The sequence below is a fragment of the Gymnoscopelus braueri genome (assembly GCF_963280865.1).
Source record: "Gymnoscopelus braueri genome assembly, chromosome: 15".
NCBI lineage: Eukaryota > Metazoa > Chordata > Actinopteri > Myctophiformes > Myctophidae > Gymnoscopelus > Gymnoscopelus braueri.
The window spans coordinates 41746777-41761549 of record NC_137620.1 but is presented as its reverse complement, the minus strand read 5'-3'; the positions used below and the strand labels follow the sequence as shown (position 1 = coordinate 41761549).

The 14773-nt window shown below is 44.1% G+C and overlaps 3 protein-coding genes across 3 annotated transcripts in view; 2 read left to right on the top strand and 1 right to left on the bottom strand.

Moving 5' to 3' along the window:
* The window catches only part of gc2 (guanylyl cyclase 2), a gene marked incomplete at both ends in the record, with an annotated part of 37478 nt that extends 23222 nt beyond the window's left edge, over positions 1–14256 (top strand). The window contains 11 exons of the mRNA XM_080451751.1: positions 761–937; positions 2483–2687; positions 2971–3129; positions 7642–7790; positions 8694–8857; positions 9833–10025; positions 11126–11300; positions 12397–12495; positions 12622–12716; positions 13031–13107; positions 14163–14256. Coding sequence (XP_080307877.1) covers positions 761–937; positions 2483–2687; positions 2971–3129; positions 7642–7790; positions 8694–8857; positions 9833–10025; positions 11126–11300; positions 12397–12495; positions 12622–12716; positions 13031–13107; positions 14163–14256 — 1587 coding nt within the window. The remainder of the gene's footprint in view (positions 1–760; positions 938–2482; positions 2688–2970; positions 3130–7641; positions 7791–8693; positions 8858–9832; positions 10026–11125; positions 11301–12396; positions 12496–12621; positions 12717–13030; positions 13108–14162) is intronic.
* Positions 4379–5248, bottom strand: LOC308102068 (diphthine methyl ester synthase-like; the record flags this gene model as incomplete). Its single annotated transcript, XM_080451660.1, has 1 exon — positions 4379–5248. One exon carries the CDS (start codon positions 5246–5248, stop codon positions 4379–4381), a length of 870 nt encoding a protein of 289 aa, XP_080307786.1.
* On the top strand, positions 5717–6493 carry LOC308102150 (large ribosomal subunit protein uL16m-like; the record flags this gene model as incomplete). Its single annotated transcript, XM_080451752.1, has 1 exon — positions 5717–6493. The coding sequence occupies one exon, from the start codon at positions 5717–5719 to the stop codon at positions 6491–6493; it is 777 nt and encodes a 258-aa protein (XP_080307878.1).
* Positions 14257–14773: the final 517 nt, after the last annotated feature.

The window sequence follows — 14773 nt, the reverse complement described above, 5'->3', positions numbered from 1 at the left end:
TGAGAGAAAACTACAAGTGAAATGCCTGCCAAGCCAAGCCCCCAGAGTTGCTGAGAAACATTGAAGCCGCCTCCCCAGTGGCCAAAGCTGGAACTGCAGGCGGGGAGAAATACATGCACGAGCAAAACATACTGAGAGATATTTATATATATAGATATAAATATGTAAACATATTATACATAAATACATATGCATTTACATATACATAGGCATCTCGAGTGTATTTAATAAATATCTCTGGTTCAATCCTTGACACACGGGCTGCCGTAGAACGCAAAAAGGACACTAGTGCGCATGCTCATAACTCTATGTGTGGTCAAAATCGAACCAATAATTCTACTTCCGGCAGGCTTCCGGGTGCTTCAAAACGCCAGTGAGCACATTCATTGAAATGATAGCTGGGGGCGGGGCAATCCGCCCTCTAGTTATATTATACCTCTATGTGCCAAGCGCGGTCAACCATTACCATGACACTTCATTCCTGTTACTTGGCGCCTGGTCAAAGTTCACCTATGTTGAATTGCATTCTCGCATATTTTTTATCAAATCAAAAAAAGAAAATGTGACAATTTTGGAATGTTTTTGAAACATTTAACAACACAACTCTTGTATGGGGGTCTCTTGACACAAAATATGTTCAGATGGGGTTCTGCGTCCAAATATGCATTTGGGGGTCCTTGACATGAAAATGTTTTGACAACCACTGTCACGGAACACAACCCTTTCTTCATCTCTCCTCCTCCTCCTCCTCCTCCTCCAGCTGAGAGACCTGCATCATGAGAACGTGAATCCCTTCTTCGCGTTCTTCTACGACTGCGGCGTGTTCGCCACGGTGACGGAGTTCGCCTCCAGAGGCAGCCTGGAGGACCTGGCCCTCAACGAGGACGTCAAGCTGGACTGGATGTTCAAGTACGCGCTGATGATGGACCTCGTCACGGTATGGATGGAAGGAAGGAAGGAAGGGGGGAATGGATGGTTGGGTTGGGGAATTCAGTATCAGCTTAATACTTCCTAAGGTTAATATGAGCATCAAATCAATATTTGAAATGTGTATTTTTTTGCACATGCATTCCATAAATTCCATAGGGCTAGACCAGGGGTGGGGCAACTTTGATGATGGAGAGGGCCATTATATTTCCACACTCACCCCAGAGGGCCACATTGCATATACTGTCGGGCCATGTCACACAAAAGTAGCAAAAATAGCCGATCTACGAGCTCAAAACGTGTCGCACTGCGACATGTTTTAAGCTTGTAGATCGGCTATTTTTACTATTTTTAATAGGAATCCTGATTTTTTTCTTTTGCTATTTTTTAATTTGAATCCTTAAAAGTAACATTTTTATTTAATTTCAAATGCATTTAGTTATACGTATGTTAACTTTATGAACTTAAATACAAATACATTAGACATAAAAAAGACAATAGAATTTTTATATTTTAATCAATTCACCTCTCTACCCATTCAGCTATATGGGTAATTAATTATTGGAAAAGATAATGGACAGATTAATTGATTTGAATAAATAAATAATCCCAGCCCTAGTGTCATGTACTGTATGCAGTGCTGTGTGATCGTAACTAAGTACATTTACTCAAGTACTGTATTTTTACTTTGTTGGAGTATTTCTAATTTTCAATACTTTTACTTCTACTCCACTACAATTATTGAAAAACTTTAGTCACTAGTTATTTTTTAGATTGTGATTATATTATTGCATTGCATAACATACATTAAAAACGTCAGCCCTATATATACACTTCGGCTATTTGAAAATAGCCAAATATTCACACGGCGGCCATGTTTCTATGAAGTCATTGAAAGTAGCCACCCCGGGTGGCGGCACTTTCAATGTTAAATTCCAATATGGCCGCCGTGTGAATATGGTCTATAGGCTTTCTTGGATTTAAAATCCTCTTAGCAGACCTTGTTTGAACTGTACTTTCCTGTGCTTTTTTTTGGGGCAAATTGAAAACTTGTGAAATGGGACATTCTGCTTGAGTACCTTTTAACTTTTCGTACTTTCAGTATATTTTAATGTCAATACTTTTGTACATTTACTCAAGTATCTTTTGAATACAGGACTTTTACATGTAACAGAGTAATTCTACAGTGTGGTATTGATACTTTTACTTAACCCATTATAGACCTGGAACGCATGTGTCACTTTTTGATTTCAGCTAAAAAACATTTACGTTACACTTGGGCTATTCAAAAATAGCAGATATACAAGCTCGTAGCGCGGCACAGAGTGCCGCGCTACGAGCTTGTAGATCTGCTATTTTTGAAAAATCTTGAAAATTTGTGTAAATCTTTTAATATATATTGTTTTAAAGTGAACATTTTTAACTCTATTCTTTGCTTCTGGGGGGTCCCTGGAACAAAACATTTTGAGATGGGGCTCCGCGGCCAAATACATATAATTTTGGGGGTCCTTGACACGAAAAACTTTGAGCACCACTGATTTCCATGTTGTGTCAGGGTATGAAGTACCTCCACAACAGGGGGCTGTGCCACGGCCGTCTGAAGTCTCGTAACTGCGTGGTGGACGGACGCTTCGTCCTGAAGATCACCGACTATGGACACCACATCATTCTGGAGGGTCATGGGTTCCCCTGCCCAGAGCCGGCTCCCGAGGGTGAGCTATGTAGTCAAATAAGACGCAATGAAGAAGAACACCCCAGATGTTCTAGATTCTTGTGGTTCCCAAACCTTTTAGATCGAGACCCAAAAGAGAAGTTTGATGTCTCCCCGGGAACCAAACTAGCGAAAATATAGCAGATCTTCAAGCTCACAACACATAGCTTGTAGATCTGCTTTTTTTTATGGAATTATTTTGATAAAGCGTTTGAATTTGTTTTTAAATGTCGTTGTTTTTGGGGATTTTGTTTTTTACTTTGATGTGTGTGTGTGTGTGTGTGTGTGTGTGTGTGTGTGTGTGTGTGTGTGTGTGTGTGTGTGTGTGTGTGGGTGTGGTCCAGAATTGGTTTGGACGGCTCCAGAGATCCTGAGGATGGGTCATCCCTTTCACTCGACCACCGCTGGAGACGTGTACAGCTTCTCCATCATCATGCAGGAGACGGTGAGCCGAGGACGGCCCTACTTCATGCTGAACCTGTCTGTTCCAGGTAGGTACATCATCAGACGCCGTGGAAACCTGCCCCACCTTTGAAAACACTGGTTTTCAAAGTGGGGTTCCAGGGGGTCCCCAGCAAAAGTAGTTAATATAGCATCACAATCATTGCCAGACCCAGGGGGGTCGGCCTACAGGAGGCTCTGTCGGTCGGTCGGTCGGTCGGTCGGTCTGTCCCTATTTTCCTACCCAGCCATTCAGATTTCAACCACTAGGGGTCTGGCAGAACCAGGTCTCCTGGTTTTAACCACTTTATCCGTTTATTTTATACTTGAGCTATTCAAAAATAGCAGATATACAGAGCTCATAGCCCGGCACGAAGTGACACGCTATGATGAGCTTGTAGATCTGCTATTTTTGAAAAACCTTGAAAATGTGTGCAAATCTTTGAATATATATATTTTTTTTTTAACCCAAATCTTTGCTTCTGGGGGTCCCTGGAACAAAATATGTTGAGATAGTTGTTGGCACCACTGCTCAATGTTTTTCAGAAAACTGTTAGGATTTAGTAATCTGAGTTCCCAGAAGTTTTCGCCAGCTCTCGCATACAAACGGGAGGGGCGAGGAAACTTCTGGGCCAGAGCCCTGGTATTTGTGTACGGGATGTAACTTACGCTCAGAATCCGAGCGGACACGCCTCTTACCGGTCTGAGAGCTGTGCAACTCGTCTAAACAGTCCGACGAGAGGCAAACAGCAGTACACAGCAATGGCGGCCGCAATTTTCTCAAGGAGAAATTGCTTCCCGTCGCTCCTATTTACAAGCAACACCCACTGCATGTGGATCCCGCCCCCATTTCTTCATTGGCTGTTGATTTGAATCGGAACGCAGTGGCCGCGCCCCCTGCTGTCCAGGCTTTGAGGCGAAGTCTCCCAGACTAAGGATTTAGAAGACATTTGTAGAATCGTCCTCAGGTCTTAATGGGTTAACCACTGTAAATCTAGTTTATGCTATTGAAACTGTAAAACGCTGATAAATTCAGTTAATAACTGTATTGCATCCAAGTGGTGTTAATAGCTTTTTATTTTTGGGCGGTGTAGCCGCCCCTATAAGTGGGGTTGGGACACCTCATTAGTATTAGTTTCCTGCACTGTGATTGGCCCACTTGGCCCACTTTCCTGTACTGTGATTGGCTGACTCTATTGGCTGACTCTATTCAGCACTGTGATTGGCTGGCTGTCAGATGATGTAAGGGCTCAGCCAGCCAATCACAGTGCTGGGAGGTGTGGACAGTCTTTTTGTGTGTTAGGACATGTAGGTTGAGCTGTCCGTCATCTTCAGGCCAATCAGGGCGTCGGACACAGCAGAGAGGCGGAGCATATCCACCTCCAGGGGGTGGAGCCTGCCGGTGACGATCAACGAATGGAGCGGCTCGCCCAGGTCACACGACACCAGTTGTTTCAGCGTCGCCGTGGTGATGAGCTGGTCGTCGGCGCCGATCCTGGCCACGCCCACGCACACCGTGTCCTCGGTCAAAGCCGGCTCCTCCCCCTTTTCCCTCCTGTTCGAGATGATTTCCACCAGCTGTCGGGCGGCCTGCGCGACGGTCATGAACCTGGGAGGCTGGAACACCTTCCGCCCGCTCATCATGTCCTCCACGGACTGCTCTTTGACCTTGATGTCCAGCAGACAGAGCGTGTGAAGACCCATGTCTCGGTTCCTCTTTATCTTGTCGTAGAAACTCTCCGGCCTCCAGCCGTCCGTCCAGAACACGACGGACGCCGTCTCCCCGAAGTTGTACAGCTGCAGGCCGCAGCATCCCACCGCGTTCAGCACGGACGCGTTGTGGACCACCCGGTGCCGTATCCCGGCGCGCACCGCCCTCAGCACCAGGTCGCTGTGGGTGGTGGCGCCGAACGGGTCTCCCACCACCAGGACGGCCACGTCGGCCACGTCGGCTCCCGCCAGGATCCGGTCCGCCTCCTGCTCCACCATCTCCCTGTCGGCCACGATGAGCTGACGGCCGTAGAACTGCTCCAGAGCTTGTTGACCTCCTCCGGGCAGGATGGAGGTGTAGGACTCCAGATAGACCCTGGAACACCTCTGGATCACCTCCAGGCCTTTGACTGTGATGTCTTTGACGTCCCCTAAGCCCAGACCGATCAGATACAACATGATGCTGGCGCTACAACGAATACTAACGCGGCTACAAATAGTAATGCTACTACACTACTATGCCACTACTATGACACAAACTCTGATAAAACAAAACGACATATTTTCTCTGATAAGACGTCGGTTATCAGAGTATTGGAGGCCAGTCTATGATGTCAGTATTATCTATGACATCAATATTATACAGTCATATTATAAAGTCAGTCATCTCCATATTTGGGCAAAAACAGAGAGACAAATACTGTACATTATGTTTCCCATTCGGGGCAATGACGTCATATCGATGATGTCAGTCTACATATTTGGGCATAAAGTGATGACAGATGATGTTGATAAGCTGCAGCACCAATGACGGCGACCTTTTCCGGCGTGTGGTTTTGTAACCCCCCCCATTTCTATGTCAAATATGTTGTAATGTTTTGGTGGTTACGGAGTTGATTTCGTTTGCCTTTCTTTTAAGGCGCAGCCATGGTTTCATTAATCAAGCACACGGTTGGCGGTTTCGCCAGCGTCTGTAGAGCCAGCGGACATCCACGAGGTACGTTACGGTCTCGCCTGAAGGTTCTGTCTGCCGGATTGAAGTCATACGAGATACCCCCGGACTACAGCGATGTGGTTCTCCCCGAACGCCCCAAACTCAAGTTCCTGAACAAGGTACCCAACCTAAAGAATGCTAAAAAGGAGGGAAAGAGACTGCGCGACATCCAGGGTCCGGCCAAGGCGGCGAACGCCTTCACTACAGGACAGTACGCTATCGTGGCCATGGGAGGGGGCTTCCTACGTTGGGGTCACACGGAGATGATGCGTCTGACCATCAACCGCAAGATGGACCCCCGCACCACGTTTGCCCGCTGGCGCATCGGCGGCCCTTACAAGCCCATAACCCGCAAAGGCCTGGGTCAGCGCATGGGCGGCGGGAAGGGCGCCATCGACCACTACGTGACGCCCGTCCGCTACGGCCGTTTCATCGTGGAGGTGGGAGGGAGCGTGGAGTTTGGAGAAGTGGAGCCGATCTTGAAGGAGGTGGCGAAGAAGCTGCCGTTACCCGCCAAGGTGGTGAGCAGAGAGAGCTTAGCGGCCATGCATGAGGAGCAGGCGGAGAGGGAACTGAACAACCAGAATCCTTGGACCTTCAGGCAGATTGTTCAGGGCAACATGCTAGGCATCAGGAAGGTGCTCAGCCCCTATGAGATTAAAACCGACGGACGCTTCACTGGGAAATTCCACCTTCCTTGGAGGGTGTGACCTTGGCCTGTGGGTTGATACAGTGACAACTTGTGCCATCTCCATATAATATCATAATTTTTAGGTTGACTGACAGACAGACAGACCTTTACCATGGCAGAACTTTACCATGTGGTAAAGTGAGCTAACCACAGTCTGGTTAGCTCAACTATGGTTTCAACATTGGCAACAAATTAATAGACCCTAAGAATTTCTTTCAGAGCCTTTTTGTAATTGAATAATTACCATTGTTTAGATTAAAAAACAAAAAACAAACCAAACCAAGTGGTCAGAAACAAATACAAACAAATACATCTATATATACACATGTATATAACGTGTGTACCAGCTCAGTGGCCAACTCAGTGGCCTTGTGGTTAAAGTATCCGGCCTGAGAGTGGGAGGTCGGGGGTTCAATCCCCTGGCCGGGTCATACCAAAGACTATAGAAATGGGACCCAATGCCTCCCTGCTTAGGGCTCAGCATCAAGGGGTTGGGTTGGGGATAAGACCCTGCGACATACTAGCGTCATGTCCAGGTGGGTGTTCTTGTACAGCAAGCTCCCTCACGCTACAGAAACAACAGATGGGCCACAAGGCTCGGGAACCGTTGGTTCCCACGACTATACTTACAGTAGTTAGTTAACATACAGTATACATAACATACTGTATAGAGGAATCTTCATCAATTTTCAACTCCACTACATCTCAGAGGCAAATATTGTACTTTTGCTCTGCTATTTAAAAAAAATCACACCCAGTGTGAAGTGGGCGGTGTGGTCATCACAGTGGTCATCATAGTGATGTGAAGCTCACTTCCAAAACAGAATGATTTTTGTGTGCATAATCCTATTTATAGGTTATTAATGTCATCATGTGTCTCGCTAGCCAATCACAGTGCTGAATAGAGTCAGCCAATAGAGTCAGCCAATCACAGTACAGAAAAGTGGGCCAAGTGGGCCAATCACAGTGCAGGAAACTAATACTAATGAGTAATGAGGTGTCCCAACTCCACTTATAGGGGCGGCTACACCGCCCAAAAACGAAACTTGAAACCGAACTTTTACTTGTAACTGGAGTCATTTCTACATGGTGGTATTGATACTTTTACTCAAGTAAAAATGTGAGTACTTCACTGGGTAATGACCCCGTTGAATCCTTTTCCTCTAGAGCTGCTGGAGAGGCTTTGTAAGCCTCCTCCACTGTGTCGCCCAGAGCTGAGTCCAGACTACGCCCCGCTAGACTGCATCGAGCTCATGAAACACTGCTGGCACGAACACCCCGATGAAAGACCCAACTTTGATGAGATCTTTGACGTGGTAACTCATGGCATGTATATACTAAACACTTGTACACACCAGTGGCGGAAAGTAACTATGAGTACATTTACTTAAGTACTGTACTTAAGTACAATTTTGAGGCATTTGTACTTTGCTTGAGTATTTCCAATTTCCAATACTTTTACTTCTACTCCACTACATCTTGGATCCAAATATTGTGCTTTTACTCCACTACATTTATTTGAAAACTTTAGTTACTAGTTACTTTGTAGATTTTTATTATTATTATTACAAAAACATACATTAACCACTTCAGCCCTACATACTGTACATTTCGATATGTGGAAATAGCAACATTGCACGGAGGTGTCATTCCGTGCATAGACAACTGGAAACCCCGAAAATCTGTGCATAGCCGCCTCGCATCTCCCCCATTGTGACTAAACCATTTCGGAGGCGCGCAGTCTCAAGGGAACTGGAGCCACGTGAGGGACCACCGAGTGAGCTAAAGCGAACGAGTTGCCGTCCCGAACGTTGCGACGTTCCCTTGAGCCTACTCAGCGTCGTTTGAGTTACGTACCGATAGGCACGGAATCGTAAATTTTGTTGTGGGGACTGCTCTGCTTCCGTTTTTTTCCGGGTTGCAACTGGTTACGCCCACCGTGGGACACGGTGTACATAATTATGCACGGAATCTCGGGTTTTCTAGGCGACTATGCACGGAATGACGTGCACTGGGTCCGTGCAATGTATACTACATTCTGTGAGATCAGGCTGGGAAATATAGTGGCCCTTTTCATCATCAAAGTTGCCCACCCCCGCCCTATATACTTTGGTGATCGGGGTCACTATGGGGGCAATATGCTAACAACGCAGCGCGGTGAGCTTGTAGACGGGCTATTTAATTTGATCAACCTCATTCTCCTCTCCTCTCTGGTTCAGTTTAAGGACCTCAACATGGGCATTAAGTACAACATCATTGACTCCATGCTGCGCATGCTGGAGCAGTACTCGTCCAACCTGTGCGAGCTGGTCAAAGAGAGAACCGATGAGCTGGATATGGAGAAGCAGAAGACGGACAGACTGCTCACGCAGATGCTGCCTCCGTGAGTTCAGAAAACCACCCTCCTAAACAACAAATGCAAACCCCCTCACCCCCTCACAGCCCTTGATTGATTGATTGAATACTTTATAAGAAGTTTGCAGAAAAAAACACATGACAGTACAGTTCAATACAAAGGTATAAGAAAAACAAAAAATATGTACAGTAAACAATTCGAGGGGGGGAGGGTGCTAGGCTTTGACTTTTACAGGGGCCAGTTTCGAATTGCAGCCTCCTGAAGGTACTCTTTTAGGGCGGTTTTGAAGGAGAGTAGGGTTTTACACTCCTTCACTGCTTTTGGTAGGGCATTCCAAATTTTTGTGGCATAGCAGGAAGAACGAATTCAACCCCTTGTTTGTGCCAAATCTGGGTTGGACGTGATCAGTGGAGCTATACCTCTGGTGTTGTGACTTCATTTACGTTTTTTTTTTGTTCAAGGTTTTTTTATTTTGTATTTTCACATACAGGTCTATAATAAAGGGCATACAAATAAACAGTGAATGTATGTTACCACTCCCACCCCCCCAAAGTTCCCGCTCCGAAAGAGCCACAAACCTGGTATCTCCTTGTACCATTAAAACAAAGGACAATACAGACAAATAAGACACAATTGCAATGAAAAATGAAAACAAGTCAAAAAATAAATAAAATAAAAATAAAGTATACACAGTAGAATATATATATTATTAAAGAAAGATTTTAAATGAATTAAAAAATATATATGTACACAAAAAATATAATACAAAAACAAATTCCGTTTACGTTTTTGAAGTATCTGCTACTTTAGCTATTTTCAAATCATTTCTTTTTTAGATTTCACCTAGGCTATAATGACATGCCTAAAATAGGGACGGCAGGTTGAAATCTGTTACTGTGTAACTGGAATGACAACGGAGCTACGAGAGGCATCGCCAAAAAAAAGCCTGCTTAAATGAATGTTACACAGTGTGACCTTTAACGTGCGTTTGTGTGATTCCAGGTCTGTGGCGGCGGTGCTGAAGGTGGGCGGCACGGTGGAGCCGGAGGACTTTGACAGCGTGACGCTGTACTTCAGCGACATCGTGGGCTTCACCACCATCTCAGCCAACAGCGAGCCCATCGAGGTGGTGGACCTGCTCAACGACCTCTACACCGTGTTCGACGCCATCATAGGCAGCCATGATGTCTACAAGGTGTTCTCTCTGTGTGTGTGTGTGTGTGTGTGCGTGCGTGCGTAGGGCCAAATGTTCTCACAAGTTTAGTAGAGATTCAATTCCAGTGGTGGAAAGTACATTTACTCAAGTACTGTACTTAAGTAAGATTGAGGTATTTGTACTTTACTTGAGTATTTCCAATTTCCAATACTTTTACTTTTACTCCTCTGCAATTATTTGAAAACTTTAGTTACTAGTTACTTTTCAGATATAAATGATTTATATTATGAAACATAGATTAACCACTTTAGCCCTCTTTTATACACCATTTGAAAATAGCCGATCTACAAGCTCACAACGCGTCACATCGCGACGCGTCGTGAGCTTGTAGATCTGCTACTTTCACTTTTGGTACTTTAAGTACATTTTGACACGAATACTTTTGTACTCTAACTCAAGTAAATTTTGAATTCCAGACTTTTACTTGTAACAGAGTATTTCTACATTATGGTATTGCTACTTTGCAGTGGTGGAAAAAGTACTCAAATTCTTTACTTAAGTAAAAGTACCAATACTGCAATATAAAAATACTCTGTTACAAGTAAAAGTCCAGAATTCAAAATTTACTTGAGTAAAAGTACAAAAGTATGTACTTCAAAATGTACTTCAAGTATCAAAAGTAAAAGTACTAAATATTTGAAAATTGAAAATAGCAGATCTACAAGCTCACAACGCGCCGCGATGCGACGCGTTGTGAGCTTGTAGATCTGCTATTTTCAAATAGCCTATGTATAAAATAGTGCTAAAGTGGTTCATGTGTGTTTTATAATATAATAATTTATATCTGCAAAGTAACTAAAGTTTTCCAATAATTGTAATGGAGTAAAAGTACAATATTTGCCTCTGAGATGTAGTGGAGTAGAAGTAAAAGTATTGGAAATTGGAAATACTCAAGTAAAGTACAAATACCTCAAAATTGTACTTAAGTACAGTACTTAAGTAAATGTACTTAGTTACTTTACACCACTGCTACTTTGACTTAAGTGTGGGAGTGTGTGTGTGTGTGTGTCCATGCGGTGTCTGACACACTAACACTCCGTTCCCCCCCGCGATCGTGTCCCATCCCGTTGTCTCTGCAGGTAGAGACCATAGGCGACGCGTACATGGTGGCGTCGGGCGTCCCCGTGCGCAACGAGAAGCGTCACGCCGCCGAGATCGCCAACATGTCCCTGGACATCCTGAGCGCCGTGGGAACCTTCAAGATGAGACACATGCCCGACGTGCCCATCAGGATACGCATCGGACTGCACACCGGTGAGCGGACGGGACACACACGCGCACACTGAATTAAAATGTCCATTTTTAGATTTGAGCTAAAAAGCATTATTTTACACTTTGGGCTATTCAAAAATAGCAGATCTACAAGCTCGTAGCGCGGCACCGAGTGCCGCGCTACGAGCTTGTAGATCTGCTATTTTTGAAAAATTGTGTTTTTTTTTTGCAAATCTTTGAATATATATATTTTTTAAGCGAACATTTTTAACTCAAATCTTTGCTTCTGGGGGTCCCTGGAACAAGATGTTTTGATGGGGGTCCGCGGCCAAATACATATCATTTTGGGGGTCCTTGACATGAAAAAGATTGAGCACCACTGATATAGAAACATACGTTTTTAAGAATACTGTTGAGATTTAGGAGACATGTAGAATCGGCTTCAGGTCTCAATGGGTTAAACCCTTTCAAACCGGGAAAGCAAGTGTCATTTTAGATTTTAGCTAGCTAGCTATATATATATATATATATATATATATATATTTATTGTCTATAGCTGCCCTTGCCAGTGATTTCGAGCGTTTTTACTAACCTTTAAAAAAATCATAGAATATTGTTCTTCACAACAATCGCCTCAAAAGACGTAGGGGGGGTCTCAGAGAATCGGGGGGGGGGGGGGGGGAGCGAGCCGTCGTTCAATAGTTATGGGCAGTTGAATGTGGCTTGTTGTCGCCAAAAAGCAACAGAAAACAGAGAATATTTGACTTTTATAAATCATAATAACACTAAAACGAAACCAGCTCCTGGGTGTACTCTTTTTGGGTGATCCTGGGATCATTCACAGGCTGCGGAAGAGCGCCCTCTATCGTAAAACCACCGAAAAACACCACATGACGAGAATCTCGTCATTGGCGGTGTGAGCCTTGGGAGAAAAACTACGAGAAATCTAGTCATTGGCAGTCAATGAGTTAATGGGTTAAACGTGTTTCTTGTTGAAATGTGCTTTACAAATACATTTGATTTCATACTGTGCGTGTGTGCGTGTGTGTGTGTGTGTGTGTGTGTGTGTGTGTGTGTGTGTGTGTGTGTGTGTGTGTGTGTGTGTGTGTGTGTGTGTGTGTGTGTGTGTGTCCTGTAGGGTCATGTGTAGCAGGGGTCGTAGGGCTGACGATGCCCCGCTACTGTCTGTTTGGAGACACGGTGACCACTGCCTCTCGTATGGAATCCAGTGGAATGCGTAAGCCATGACAGCAGAGCCACCATCTGTTTACTGTACCCTCACGTGTCCTCATGTATACTCACAGAGTTGCAAATGGATGAGAGAATTGCCCTTCAACGTTGTTGTGTCGTCATGCCATTGCAGCCCAGCGGATCCAGGTTCACGAGAGCACGGTCAAAATCCTGATGGATTTAAAGATGGGATACAAGGTCCAGCTGAGAGGAAAGACTGAAGTCAAGGTACTGGAGTGCATGTTGGCTGTGGGTTTCAACCAGGGTTCCTTTTTTTTTTATATGAAAATACAAAAACAAACGGGGACATTGGCCCCGAGATCAGTCTGTCAAATACTGATGACACAGCCTATATGTCATCAGTAGCATATAAAGTGTAAAGCCAAACATTTGACATGACTCTTGCATAAAATGTCATTCATTCAAATTAAATTACATCATTTCAAACGTAACCACGCGAGTCAACGTTTTGAGCTCATTGTACTGTTGCGCTAATCTGCTGTGGATAGTGGAGTGAAAGGATGTCATGTGTGTGTCTTCAGGGAGAGTCTACCTACTGGCTCACAGGAAGAGATGGATTCACCAAACCTCTCCCTGTTCCTCCAGAAATCAAGTCAAAGTAGGACCGACTCTTTCTTCTTTCGTCTCACATTTACAGTTATCCCGCCCTTAATCTGTGAAATCTCACCCCTTCATATGATTACATAGAGCAGTGGTCCTCATACTTTTTCATGCCAAGGACCTCCAAATTGGTCTGTATTATGATATGTATACAACCACTGACATAGAGCACTGTTTCTCAACATCGGGTCCGGGGACCAGCAGGGGTCCAAATGGACCCTTTATGGGTCTGTAACTCAGAGAGGCCCCTTTTCCACCGGGGTTGAACCGGTTCGGTTCTTTCCTCCCGCCTAATTTTGAACCAGTTCCGAGTGTTTCAAATTTGTTGGTTCAGAACCCTAAAAGTTCGTTTGGGAAAGGGAACCACAAAATCGGCGGTTCATCTTGTGAACCGTGACGACATACGTGGGCGTGTCAATAATCAGTAGGTTGGAAGACGGAAGACACTGATGCGATATGTGAACATAAACAATGCCACAACACGAACACTCGCAGGTAATCTAAACGATCCGCCATCTTAATTAAACCCAAATAGCTTCATAACATAGACCGTAAAAAGAATATGGACAACATTACGCCATTGGTTTCTATAGACAGTAAATGAAGCCTATTTTTCAGAGATTTCAAATCCGCCATCTTTCTATATCAAGTCCGAAATGCTACCGGACATTAATGCTATTGAATGCAACCGCAGCGAGGGCGGGTCTTCACTTGGTGGAACCAGTAGAAACATACCCTACTTTTATACCGTACTTTATCTAAAATGTTTAATTAATGGGACCATAATTTACTAAACGCATATCATGACATATTTTTCAAACACATTAGAATCACATTTGGCAACTTCTATTGTAACTGCTGCTATACATCTATCAACCTATAACCTACTGTAATCCCCCACAACTGTGTGTGTGTGTGTGTGTGTGTGTGTGTGTGTGTGTGTGTGTGTGTGTGTGTGTGTGTGTGTGTGTGTGTGTGTGTGTGTGTGTGTGTGTGTGTGTGTGTGTGTGTGTGTGTGTGCGTTGTTGATGCCGTTCGTTTTTTTTCCCACAGGCAAATGGCCCAAAAGCTACAGATGGCTGAGATAGCACAGCACAAGAAAAAGAAACTTAAACTGCAACAACAACTTGCAAAGAAGAATAAATGAGGTAATGTATAACATTTTGTATTTAATCACTGACAAAACTCACTTATTTTACTCATTCATTATGGAAAAAATTAAACAAAAAGAACAGAATGGCAAATAGTATCATGGCTGAAAAACCTCATGGATCTTTCCATTGTCCTTTTATGAGTTAAGCCCTGACTACTGTGTGTTTGGTACTTATTCATGAGCAATAAAGATGACAATGTGAAATATTATTTTATTAAATTATCGATATATTTTTTTATAATCAATTTTTAATTGATTACTGGTAGTTTGATTAACTGCTGCACCCCTATACACTATTTTTTTTTTAAATTGGTTTTCATCTCCCAGTCAAAGGACTTCAGTGAAGGACTTCAAGCACGTGTTGCAGAAAGGAAGCGAAGAGGATCTATCTATCTATCATGTCTGTGTGGTCACTTTTAGCTCCTTGTGGCCGTTGATGATGTCATGCATGATGTCATATACTGTACCACTGACCGTCCTCTCACATTCCGTCACATCACACCTTTGAACC